We start from the raw sequence: 12,480 nt of genomic DNA, 5'->3' as shown, positions 1-12,480 counted from the left end.
AGCAGCGTCAATTTTATAGCGGTAAAGGTGCAGGTAAATGACGTCAGCTGGATGGAGGAGGGTAACGCAGGGCCGGGAACCTCACCCCGCTTCAGCAGGTCTTTGCTTCTCTCCTTCCTCGCTTTCAGTGCTGCAGCAGCATCAATTTTATAGCGGTAAAGGTGCAGGTAAATGACGTCAGCTGGATGGAGGAGGGTAACGCAGGGCCGGGAACCTCACCCCGCTTCAGCAGGTCTTTGCTCCTCTCCTTCCTCCAGCATGCTCCTAATTTTAAGCATTTACAGGAGCATCTGCTGATTGTGCATTTTCCTTAGGAATTGTCGGCTTTTACCCGCGCAGGTGAAGTCATTTTATAACATGCACGTGTGATGGAAGTGACCAGTTTAACCAGTTTATCCACCAGTTTGCCCAGTCTATGTCTAGGTCATCAAGACCCCTCCTGGTTCTTTAATCTGCACTCCCCCCCAGTTTACCCAGACCCCTCACAGAGTCCATACTTGGCTTTAAATTGTTTTATTGAGACTTACACCTGATAAATAGCAGAAGTAAATATGTGCAGGGAAGAGTCGTATGCACGCTGCGTATGCAACTTACGTGTGTAATAGGTTGCCCTGCCCCATTCCGTCCCATTTTTCCATAATGGAAGATATCCGTGCATCAGTAGTGTGCACCTATGTGCAAAGTTTATAAAATCACTTTAGTGCAAATAAGCGCTATATGCACGCAGATCTCAGAATTTTTGCGTGCACAGCGCTTTAAAAATTCATCTTAAAGTGAGTCAAACAACTTCAAAATCAAAAACCCATAAAACAGATAACTTCTTCAGCTAAAGATAGCCAGATAAGTTTTCCAGGGTATTCAGTGGCATAAGCGTCTCGCTGAATACAAACGATTAAAAGTAGTTCAGATAAAGTAGCCAGATAACTGTAACCTTATGTGGCTATATTAAAAAATATAGTTACCTGAACAAAAACTTTTCACTGCTCCCATCCCCACCTATCACCGGCTAAATTTTATATGGGTATCCTTTTACCTTGTGTGGGTGTTCCAGGGGCAGGGCTTAATTTCAGCTAAGCAGCTAAAACTTATGCGAGTAATTCTGAGCAGATAGAACATTGCTCTAAAGTTGCCCAGGTAACTTTAAGTGAGTATATTAAGAGGTTCGCCTACCCGGGTAACGTCCCACTGAATTTCTTGCCTGAAGTTACCCAGCTAAATTCTCGCTCCCCATGCTATTGAATGTGGAGCTCATAGTCCAATTTTGATGCACCGAATGTGTGAACAAAGGTGGTACCGATTCGTCCTCAATTTCGATTCCTGTTCATGCCTCTGATCAGTCCAGACAACTGGGTTTTGCATCCCTACCAGCAGGTGGAGGCAGAAAACAGCGCTGCTACATAACCAAGTGCCACCTACAGTCCCTCGGAATTTCTCTGTTTCCAGCAGATGGCAGAGGTGCAAACCTGCAGTCTGGAAGATAGTTAAAAAAATTGGTAAAGAGAACTTTGTAGGAGAAGTGCTCCCTGAGGTGCTAGGTTCCTTCGTGAGCCATCCCTTCGGTAGAAAAACATTGAGAAGCACCGTGCGAGCAGCAGTGGGCAGGGTGAGAGGAATTGCTTCAGGAGTCCAAGGCAGGTCCGAGGGGGGTGACTGGTGCTGGCGGCAGGGCTTTTCATTAGGCTCAGGTGGTGCAGGGAGTAGAAGTCGGTGCACACATGCACAGCTAGTCGTGGCACCAGCAGAGGAGCGCAGGAGAGTCTGCAAGGCCTGCAGCAAGAGAAGCGGTCATCTCAATTTGGCCGCGATCTGCTCCGATTATGCCTCCGGGAGAGAGATTCCTCCGCAGGGCCCGTTGGCACCAGAACAATCACCCGGTCAGCAGGGCCAGTCCGCGAGGCTCCTGGGGGGGGGGGGCTAAGGCAGCAGCGCCCATTTTAGACCTGTATGACAGAAAGCAGGCAGCAGGAAGGGAGCTCAGAGATTCCCCGTCTCCGATGGTCCAGACTTCTGGGGAGGACGGAGGATGCGGGAGAGCCCGTTGAAGATGTGGTGGAGGAAGGGTCAGATGACTTTGAAAACTTCTCCACAGACTTTGTGCTGCTTCGCCACAAGGCTTACTTGGCTAAGAAGGAAGCAGGAAGAAAGTGGCCTCTGGTCCAGGAGTCTCAGCAGCCCTTGAAGAGGGCTAAGGTGGCGCCGCAAGAAAGGTTGGGGGGGGGGCCTTCTCTGCCAGCTGGGACTTGGCTACCATTCCGAGAATGATGACATGACCTCCATGGATTCGGACAGTGAGGATGAGCCTCATGAGGATCTTGGAGAGAATCCTATGATAATTCCAGGGACAGCCCCATTAATGCCTAACTGGATCCAAACAAGGATGTGTCTGAGCCGGAGGGGGTATCGGTCATGGCGGGAGATGATCCTAGGGTTGTCGGATAATGAAGGAGTAGACCCAGTACTGGATGGGCTGCAGGGACTTCTGAAAGCCTTTCCTTTTCCTAAAAAAGTGAAAAAGCTGATAAATTTTCCTGCGGTGGGCCTCAAGGTAAGCAGGGCAATGGCGAAGTTATATTCCTTGATGGAAGAAACCTTGGAGCTTTTGATGTTACCTAAGGTGGATGCTGCAGTGTCAGCGGTGACCATTCCTTTTGCAGGATTGGCTGCATTGAGACCAGGACTGAAAGCTTGAGATTCAGTTAAAAAGGATGTTTGAAGTCTTGGCTTTGAGCCTGCGGGCGACAATCTATGCTAGCCTCATGCAAAGGGCCTGTTTGTGCTAGGTGCAGAAAGCACAGGGACAGTACCTTGTCCTGTCAACCATTTCCAAGTAGGAGGCCCAGTTGGAAGCCAGGGTGGCCTATGTAGTGGATGCATTGTATGACTTGGTGCAGACGTCCTCCAGGAACATGGTCTCAGTGGTGGCATCACGGAGGCTTCTGTGGTTATGTAATTTGTCTGTGAATGGTTGGTCCAAGTTGCAACTGTGCAATCTTCCTTTCAAAGGAAAACTCGATTGTGGAAGATATGGAACAGCTCATGAAGCATCTGGGGGAATCAAAGGGGAATATGCTACTGGAGGATAAGAAGAGTGGCAAGAAGACTTTTCCTTCCCGTTTCTGTTTCATTGACATGAGGAGATTTTGCTCCGGAAAGGGTACTTTGACTTCGCTGCAGAAGCAGGGCCCAGGAAGGCAGCAGTCCTTTTGTGGCACCTGTAGACCCTCCCAAGATAATGTTGGTCAGGGGGCCAGAGGAGGAAAGTCCTTACAATGAGGTCAGGCTGGGCCACTCTTCCTTAGAAGCCATCAGGGGGAGACTGTCCCTCTTTTACGAGGAGTGAGCCAAGATCACATCGGATCAATGGGTCCTAGAGGTGATAAGAGAAGGCTACACTTTAGAATTTTCTCGTCCAATCAGAGAAGCATTCTTAGTGTTTCATTGCATGTCCCATTGTGAAAAATGAGAGGTGGTTCGAGATACATTGCAGCGCCTGAGACGCCTAGAAGCCATTGTTCCTGTATTGTTGAAGGAACAAGGTCGAGGGAGGTACTCGATTTCCTTCATGGTTCCTAAGAAAGAGAGCACCTTTTGCCCCTTTCTGGCTCTTCAGAAGGTCAATGCGACACTGCAGGTTCCACATTTTCGTATGAAGACGTTGTGAACAGTAATAGCAGCTGTCCGCCAAGGGGAGTTTCTGGCATTGTTGGATCTAACATCCCCATACGTTCAAGCATCGTTGGATCTCCACATCCCCATACATTCAGAGCATCAGCAGTTTCTGCGGTTCATGGTGCTAGGTCAACATTTTCAATTTCGAGCCCTTCCATTTGGATTGGTGACAGCGGCGTGGACATTCATAAAGGTTTAGGTGTGATAGCTGCAGCACTGAAAAGGGAATGGATTCTAGTTCACCCTTACTTGAACGATTGGCTCATTCATGCGAAGTCGTAGGTGGAGTGTCATCGGTCAGTTCAGTGGGTGTTGGAGATGTTACAGACTCTTGGAATAGTAGTCAACCTAGCCAAGAGTCACGTGGTACCTTCCCAGTCATTGCAGTATCTGGGGGTGAAGTTCGATATCCGCATTGGTAAGGTGTTCCTTACCTTGAAGAGGGTGGCAAAGTTACGGTCTCAGGTGCTTCATTTGCTACGGCTCTCGGTACCCAGGGCCTGGGATTATTTACAGATCCTGGGTTCTATGGCGTCTATGCTGGATTTAGTTCTGTGGGTGTTTGCTCACATGTGGCTTCTGCAGAGGGCGTTTTTGTCCTGTTGGAATCTTCTGTCAAAGGACTTTCATCTTCCCTTACTAGTTCGGGAGGTGGTGGGGCCCAGATCCAGTCTCCCCTGGTGGCTGGCTCATTCAATTTGGAGAGAGGGGTGGATCTAAAGACTCCGGACTGGGTGGTAGTGACCAAGGATACCAGTCTCAAAGGCTGGGGAGCTGTTTGTCAAGGACGGACGGCTCAAGGTCTGTGGTCAGCCATGGAAGCATCCTGGTTTATAAATCATTTGGAAACAAGGGCTGTTTGCAGGGCCTTGCTTTCTTTCCTTCCTTCCGATAGTCTGAATCAAGACAGTGAGGGTTTTGTCGGACAATGTGATTACGATAGCATATATCAGTCATCAGGGTGGGATTAAGAGTCACCTAGTAGCTCTGGAGGCCCAAGAGCTGTTTCTGTAGGCGGAACAGCATCTGGCAGGTATAGTAGCGTCCTATATGGCCTGAGTAGATAATGTGCAGTGGACTTTCTCAGCAGACAATAGTTGGACCTGGGAGAATGGGAGTTGTCTGCAGAGGCCTTCGACCTCATTCAAGACAGGTGGGGCAGTACCCAGCTGGATCTGATGGCATCAGAAGCCAATACCAAGGTGACTCGGTTCTTCAGTAGCAGGAAAGAGTTAGGAGCAGAGGGGATTGATGCACTGGGCCATTCTTGGCCAGCAGAGATCCTGTTATAGGTGTTTTCCTGTGACCCCCATAGGTCGAGTGTTGCGCCGTATATAGCACCACCCTGGATGAGTGATTCTGGTAGCACCAGAGTGGCCACACCATCCGTGGTTCACGGATCTGGTTCAACTCGCAGAAGACGGGCCCCTCATATTGACTCATCTGCAGGGGTTGCTTCAGCAAGGGCCCATCTTTTTGGATTGGGCGGATCACTATTGTCTCACAGCTTGGCGTTTGAGAGGAGGAGATTAAGACTGAAAGGGTGTTTGGAGCTGGTTATTGCTATTTTGCTTCAAGCCAGGAGTCCTTTCACTTCTCTGGCATATGTTTGGGGGTGGAGAGGGTTTGAATTTTGGTGTTTGGAAGAAGGTCTGGAGCTGTTGCAGGTCAACATTCCACAGATCTTGGCCTTTCTCACAGCAGGGCCTAGCAAAGGGACTGGCCTATAATTTGCTCAGGGTGCAGGTGGCAGCCTTGGGTTGTCTCAAAGGTAAGGTACATGGACAGCCGGTGGCCTCTTATCCGGACGTCGTGCATTTTCTCAAAGAGGCGAAGCATTTAAGGCCTCCTTTTCATAGAATGTGTCCATCATGGAGCCTTAATTTGGTCCTGCGAGTGCTAAGTGGACGCTCTTTTGAGCCTTTGTGGTGGGCGTCTTTACATAAGAACATAAGAACATGCCATATTGGGTCAGACCAAGGGTCCATCAAGCCCAGAAGCCTGTTTCCAATAGTGACCAATCCAAGTCACAAGTACCTGGCAACATTTTACCCTGAACGCTGTTTTCCTGGTAGCGATTTGTTCGGCCAGGTGGATTTTGGAGCTTCAGGTGTTGCCCTGTAGAGATCCTTTCCCTTGGATTATGGATGATGGGGTGTCGTTGCGTACGGTGCTTTCATTTTTGATGAAGGTTGTCTCCTCATTTCATCTCAGTCAGATGATGGAGCTTCCAGTGTTTTGGGATTTGTCGTCGGAAATGGATCATGTAAGGGAGCTTCACTTATTGGATGTGTGTCAGACTCTGTTGCGATATCTCAAGGTCACTAACAATTTTCAGCGTTTGATCATCTGTTTGTATTGTTCTGTGGCACAAAGCTACAATTACTAGATGGTTGAAGGAAATTATTTTTTGGCCTATCTTTGTAAAGGTCGGGCAGTACCAGAGGGGTTGTGTGCGCATTCTACCAGGGCGCAAGAAGCCTCCTGGGTGGAGTGTCAATTGGTGTCGCCGCAGGAAATCTTTAGGGCAGCGACATACTTTTACCAAACATTACCGAGTGGATGTTCGGGCTCTGTAGGAGGCAGTGTTTGGGGAGAGTCTTTCGGGTTCCTGCCCAGTGTAGGGGAGCTTGGGTCCATCCCACTTGTCTTGACTGATCTGGCTATGAACAGGAAAGGGAAATTGGTTCTTACCTGCTAATTTTCGTTCCTGGAATACCACAGATCAGTCCAGAAACCCGTCCCCTTGGTTTTGAAAAACTGTTATTGCTGTGATAAGTCCTGTATTAACCCTATAGGACTGAGGGGTTTGATTCTTTTGTTCGCTGTGATGGTCCAGTTCAGGGGGCCTCCAGCACTGGGTTCTCTGTTCGCACTAGGTGAGGAAGTTGATTTGGGTTGAGATTTTGTTCTTCTTTGGCTTGGGTTCAGGTCAGTACTGAGGGACTGCAGCTGGCACTCTCAGTTATGTAGCAGTGCCTCAAAAGTTGTTTATTCTCTGCCTCTATCTGCAGGTAGGGATGCAGAACCCACTTATCTGGACGGATCTGTAGTATTCAAGGAACAAAAATTAGCATGTAAGAACCAATTTTCCTATAACAGCTTTTGGTGAAGCGCTCTGATCTGGAGATCCATACTTAGGGAAGCATGTATAATAAACCCCAGACTCTGCACACGAGGTCCGGGGGAATAAGAAACTCCCTCAGTTACAGAGGACAATCCATAGGATCTCTATTTGATCAGAATATAGCTTGAGCATGGCTGTATAATTGTATACAGATGTAAAGATGCGGAGGGTCCTGAGGATTTCCACTGATATCTGCCCTTTCCTTGCAATGAACACCATTTACCATTTCCCTTTGATCTCCTTCATTCAGCCAATGAGCGGGGAATGGAGGTGAATCGATAGGAGCGGGGAACCCTGAGACCCGTGCTCTGGCAGCAAGGTAGTGATTCAGGGAGAAGTTGTGCTGCCATCAGGAAATGACAGTGCCGGGGGGGGGGGGGGGTGCTACCATGGGTCAGAACCCCTAAAAGTGTGGGGCACAGAGAAATTGCCCACTTTGTCCTCCCCTTAAGGAGGTCAGCTTCTAACCCAGTATTTCACCTTAGCATCATTTATCTAACCCCTAGGCACCGCAGGAAACCAGGGTGTTGGCTGTAAGTTACTGTTAAGCATTTTGAAATAGTTTTTTGGGGTTTTTTTTTGCAAAAGATGATGTCAAATTGTATAGCTGTCAGTGTCTGCTGTAAAGCTTTCTCTATGCTTATGGCCAGGGACACAAGAACACTTAGACTCAGTAAAAGTGTAATGTATTTTTATTAATCAATATAAGTGTTCTCGGGAGATGCTGATGTCAAATGCATGATTAGATCATCCCTAACTATCCCTGATTGGCTTCCCAGGATGTGTAGCCCATTTCCCATGGCTCTCTTTGTTCTGTTAAACTGTTACTGGACAAGGCAATCAACACGTCTGTAACTGTGTGGATTACAAACTCCTGAGAATAGTGCCTGAAGCTCCCCTGTGGTGACTCTATGAATAGACATCACCTGTCTGGTGCCAGCTTGCCTGCCTCCACAGATATCCAGGGACATTCTGTAAGTCACTCAGAGTCCATTCAGCCCAGGCAGGCCAAAGACACGCAGAGGCTTCTGGGGATTTCCTTCTCCATGTTGGTTTTCTGTTCAGGCATACTTCTCACTGCCAGTTCTGTGGAGAGCATAAAAGAGACCTGGAGCCCGTATCCCAGTGCATCACAGTATGGGGATTTCTGGTACAGAGAAGGTAGAAAAATGGTGCTGTTTATTTATTTATTTTATTTATTTATTTTATTTAAGGTTTTTATATACCGGCAATCATGAGCACATATCTTGCTGGTTTACATGAAACGGGAGTGCATTAAATACATCAACTAGAACTGAGGTGACCGAAGGAGCAGTTACAAATAACAAGGGTAGCAGAACTTGGATAAGAAGGAAGAGATAGGAAAGAATAAACGGTTAAACGGTATACAAATAAATTAAATGCTATGTATAAATGGCATGATTAGTGGCTGAATATTTTGAAGTCCTTGGTTTGTGTCCATGACTTGTGACATTAGATTGTGTCTGGGAAAGCTTGCTTGAATAACCAAGTCTTAAGTCTTTTCCTAAAAGTTAAGAGGCAGGGTTCCAGTCTGAGATCTGTAGGAATGGAATTCCACAGAGAAGGGCCAGCTGTGGAGGTGGCACGATCTCTTATAGTGATGTGTCTGGTCATTTTCGCAGGGGGAACTTTGAGGGCGCCTCGGTAAACATTTCTGGTAGGTCTTGTCGAGTTGTATACTTGGAGGGGGATTTGTAGATCGAGGGAGATGCGTTGATGAATAGTTTTGAAGATGACACATATGGCTTTATACATGATACGGAAGTGGACGGGTAGCCAATGTAACTCTTTCAGAATGGGAGATATGTGGTCTCTCTTTCTTGCGCCTGTTAGTAATCGGGCTGCTGAATTTTGAACCATCTGTAGTGGTTTGGAATAGGATGAGGGCAGACCCAGCAATAGGGAATTGCAGTAGTCCAATTTTGCAAAAATGACTGCTTGGATGATCGTTCTGAAGTCTTGAGCATGGAAAAGAGGTCTTATTCTCTTCAGAACCTGGAGTTTATAGAAGCAGTCTTTGGTTGTTTTGTTGATATGTGCCTTGAAGTTTAGCCGGTTGTCTATTATCACTCCTAAGTCTCTAACTTGTGAGGTAGGTAGGTTGGTGGGAAGAGTAGTGTTGGAGATATTGTTTTCAGGAGAGATGAGTAGGATTTCTGTCTTGGAAGAGTTTAAGATGAGGTGTAGGTTGTTTAGTAGTTGTTTGATTTTCAGGTGGCATGATTCCCAGTAGTCAAGAGTTTTAGAGTATGTGTCTTTGATGGGGATGATGATTTGAATATCGTCTGCGTAAAGGAAGTACTTTAGATTGAGGTCAGTAAGAAGTTGGCAGAGAGGAAGAAGATAGATATTAAATAGGGTCGGAGATAATGAAGAACCTTGAGGGACTCCTATGACAGAGTCAAATCTTGAGGATTCCTTGTTTTGGAGTTTAACTTTGTAACCTCTGTTATTGAGAAACGTTTTGAACCAGGATAGGACGGTGCCGCTGATTCCTATAGACGAGAGCTGGTTTAGGAGGATGGCGTGGTTGACCGTGCCGAACGCTGCTGAAAGGTCTAACAAGATCAATAGGAAAGAGTTTCCTTTGTCAAGGCCCATTAAGATATAATCTGTCAACGAGGAGAGGAGGGATTCTGTGCCTCGATTTTTTCGGAAGCCGTGTTGTGGGGTGAAGAGAAGATTGTTGTCTTCGATGAACTCTGAGAGTTGAGAGTTCACTAGTTTTTCCATGATTTTGGCGATGAATGGGAGGTTAGCTATGGGGCGGAAGTTGTTGGGGTCCTTCGGGTCAAGGTTAGGTTTCTTTAGGAGAGGTGAGATTGAGGCCATTTTGAGGTCATCAGGGAAGGTTCCTTGGGCTAGAGAGCAGTTGATGATATTTGTCAATGATGTGGCTATTGTGTCTGGAATAGATAGAAGTAGTTTGGAAGGGATGTGGTCTGCAGGATGAGATGAAGGTTTCATTTTTCTCAGGATGGTTTGTATCTCAGTGGAAGCTACAGGTTCAAAGGTGTTTAAGCTGACGTTTTTGTGAGCAGGTTGTTGATATATCTGGAGGGCGGCGGTGTCGGGAGGCAGTTGTGTTAAGAGATTGGAAATTTTATTTTGGAAAAACTGAGCGAGTTCTTCAGCTTTGGATTGAGCCATGTTGCCGGGGATTTCTCGCGGTATGGTTTGAGTGAGGCTGGAGACATAGGCGAAGAGGGCTTTGGCGTCAAAGACAAGGTTGTGAATCTTAGATGCATAAAAGTCTTTTTTTGATTTTGAGGTGAGGGATTTGTACAGATATAATGTAGATTTGTATGAAGAGATGGTGGTGTCGCAAGGGGTTTTACGCCAGGTTGCTTCTTTTTTTCTTAAACTTTGTTTAAGTTTTCTGAGTTCGTTGGTGAACCAAGGTTGTCTGTTGGCTGCATTGGTGTGAGATTTTTTTGTAATTGAAGGACAGAGCTTGTTGGCTATATTTTCTGTTATGTTGTTCCAAAAGGTCTTTTTCGTAAACCGAGGGAGGGTGGCAGCTCTAAGGCATGTGTCCGACTAACGGGCATTGTGTGGAATAGATATGGGCAGTTTTCTCAGAAGTACAGCGCAGCCATTTTCCTTTCAGAAATCGGCCACCAAAGCACACATATGCTAAAACTTGCCCGCAGATCGCGCGCCTGCCATTCGCGTGTTCGGCCGAGTGGGGATAAAATGGCACCCGTACATTAGGAGAACGAATGCACGGGCCCTGGGGGTGCCTTGAGGCCTAGGCGGAGGAGAGCAGTTTCCAACTTGAGCCATGTTTTTTCGTCGCAGCGGATGGCGTTACCTCTTCCTGAATAACCAGCCCATTCTTTTCCTCCCCTGCAGGTGCAGTGTTAGATGAGGATACCGGGAGAGTGCTGGTCGTCCAAGACAGAAACAGAGTAAGTTTATCACGGGGCTCATCTTACCTCCTTACAATATTCGTTAGCCATTAGGAAAATTAATAAAGCCCAAACAATAAGGTGAAAAGCATTCAAACCTGGTATAATGTTCAAGCCCCACTGCAGCCTGAATATTTCTGAAGAGCAGCACTGCAACTGGATTTTCTGCCTTGCCGTTTAGCGTTCGCTGTTTTTTGTTTCACAGTTCATAAATGAGAAACAGAGCTGGTGTGGTGCATTTACTTCGATCTGGCAGCTGTCCTACAGCTATAAAAGACTGCTTAACAAAAGAGCCATTATCTCACAGTCAGCACCCGGTCCATTTCTGTGGCACTCGTAATGCAATCTTCATTCCCACTGTAACAGAAAACATAGACAAAGTGATGCTCCCAGCTACTCCTCTCTGCCTTACTCTTGGGACAATACGAAAGGACGATTGAGAGATCGGGTGGAAGGCCCAAGGGGGGCAGCTGGAGTTGAGTTGCATTTGAGAAGTTTCTATGCACATCGTCTGCAAGAGGACCAATCACAACTGGGCAGACTGGATGGGCCATTTTGGTCTTTGCCATCATTTAGCAAATGTTGCTTACCTGTAACAGGTGTTCTCACAGGACAGCAGGATGTTATTTATTTATTTATTTATTTAAGGGTTTTTATATACCGCGGCTCGTTAGCAAACATCACCTCGGTTTACAATGAACATTAAATTAGCAACAAGCTTTACAATCCAAAATAATTATATAATGATACATGTCTGATCAACATTAAAACTATAAATAATTAAAATAAACTAAATAATTAAAATAAACTAAATTCAGCAGGGGCGCATGGGGCCGGAGGATCAAGAGTAATAGTACAATATTAACAGTACAAATATTTACAATTTGGGAATATAGAACAAAAGCAGATGTAGTTTTCTTGAAGGTCAGAATTAATTGACAGATAATTACAATAATAAGAAAATTGCAAGTATATAGGTCACAAAAGGTGTGCTTAGTGATATTGAATAATAACTGATTGGTATGAATAGATATTATTATATAAGAACATAAGAAAATGCCATACTGGGTCAGACCAAGGGTCCATGAAGCCCAGCATCCTGTTTCCAACAGTGGCCAATCCAGGCCATAAGAACCTGGCAAGTACCCAAAAACTAAGTCCATTCCATGTAACCATTGCTAATGGCAGTGGCTATTTTCTAAGTGAACTTAATAGCAGGTAATGGACTTATATATAAATGTTATATAAGTCCGAACTGCACAACAAGCCACGCCAACAATCACACAAGTGAGAGACCTAGGAGTCCTAATTGATAATCGCCTGAATTTCAAAGCCACTATTAACAAAACCACCAAAGACTGTTTCTACCAACTACAAGTGCTGAAAAGAATTAGACCTCTTTTCCATGCCCAAGATTTCAGAACCATTCTCCAAGCAATCATTTTTTCAAAATTAGACTATTGTAACACCATCCTACTTGGCCTTCCCGCTTCATACACCAAACCGCTTCAGATGGTGCAAAATGCAGCTGCACGAATTCTGACAAATACCAGGAGAAGGGACCACATAACCCCCATTCTAAAGAGCCTCCATTGGCTACCTATACACTTTAGAATAATATACAAGGCCATTCTTACCACATACAAAAACATCCACCAACTGGCTCCCATTGACCTACAGATCCCTCTTCGACTACACAATTCGTCAAGACCGACAAGAGATGCATACAAGGGATTGCTACAGGTACCACCG

General features: G+C 46.1%; 1 protein-coding gene across 1 annotated transcript in view; it reads left to right on the top strand.

Annotated features, from left to right (window-relative positions):
- Nucleotides 1–12,480, top strand: part of LOC115083485 (nucleoside diphosphate-linked moiety X motif 6-like) — a 125,111-nt gene that overhangs the window by 63,079 nt on the left and 49,552 nt on the right. Inside the window, exon 3 of the mRNA XM_029587380.1 lies at nt 10,673–10,728. Coding sequence (XP_029443240.1) covers nt 10,673–10,728 — 56 coding nt within the window. The remainder of the gene's footprint in view (nt 1–10,672; nt 10,729–12,480) is intronic.

The sequence above is a fragment of the Rhinatrema bivittatum genome, chromosome 1 (assembly GCF_901001135.1).
Source record: "Rhinatrema bivittatum chromosome 1, aRhiBiv1.1, whole genome shotgun sequence".
NCBI classification, from domain to species: Eukaryota; Metazoa; Chordata; class Amphibia; order Gymnophiona; family Rhinatrematidae; genus Rhinatrema; species Rhinatrema bivittatum.
Note: the sequence above shows the minus strand (reverse complement) of the source record. Positions and strands in the feature narration are given on the sequence as shown.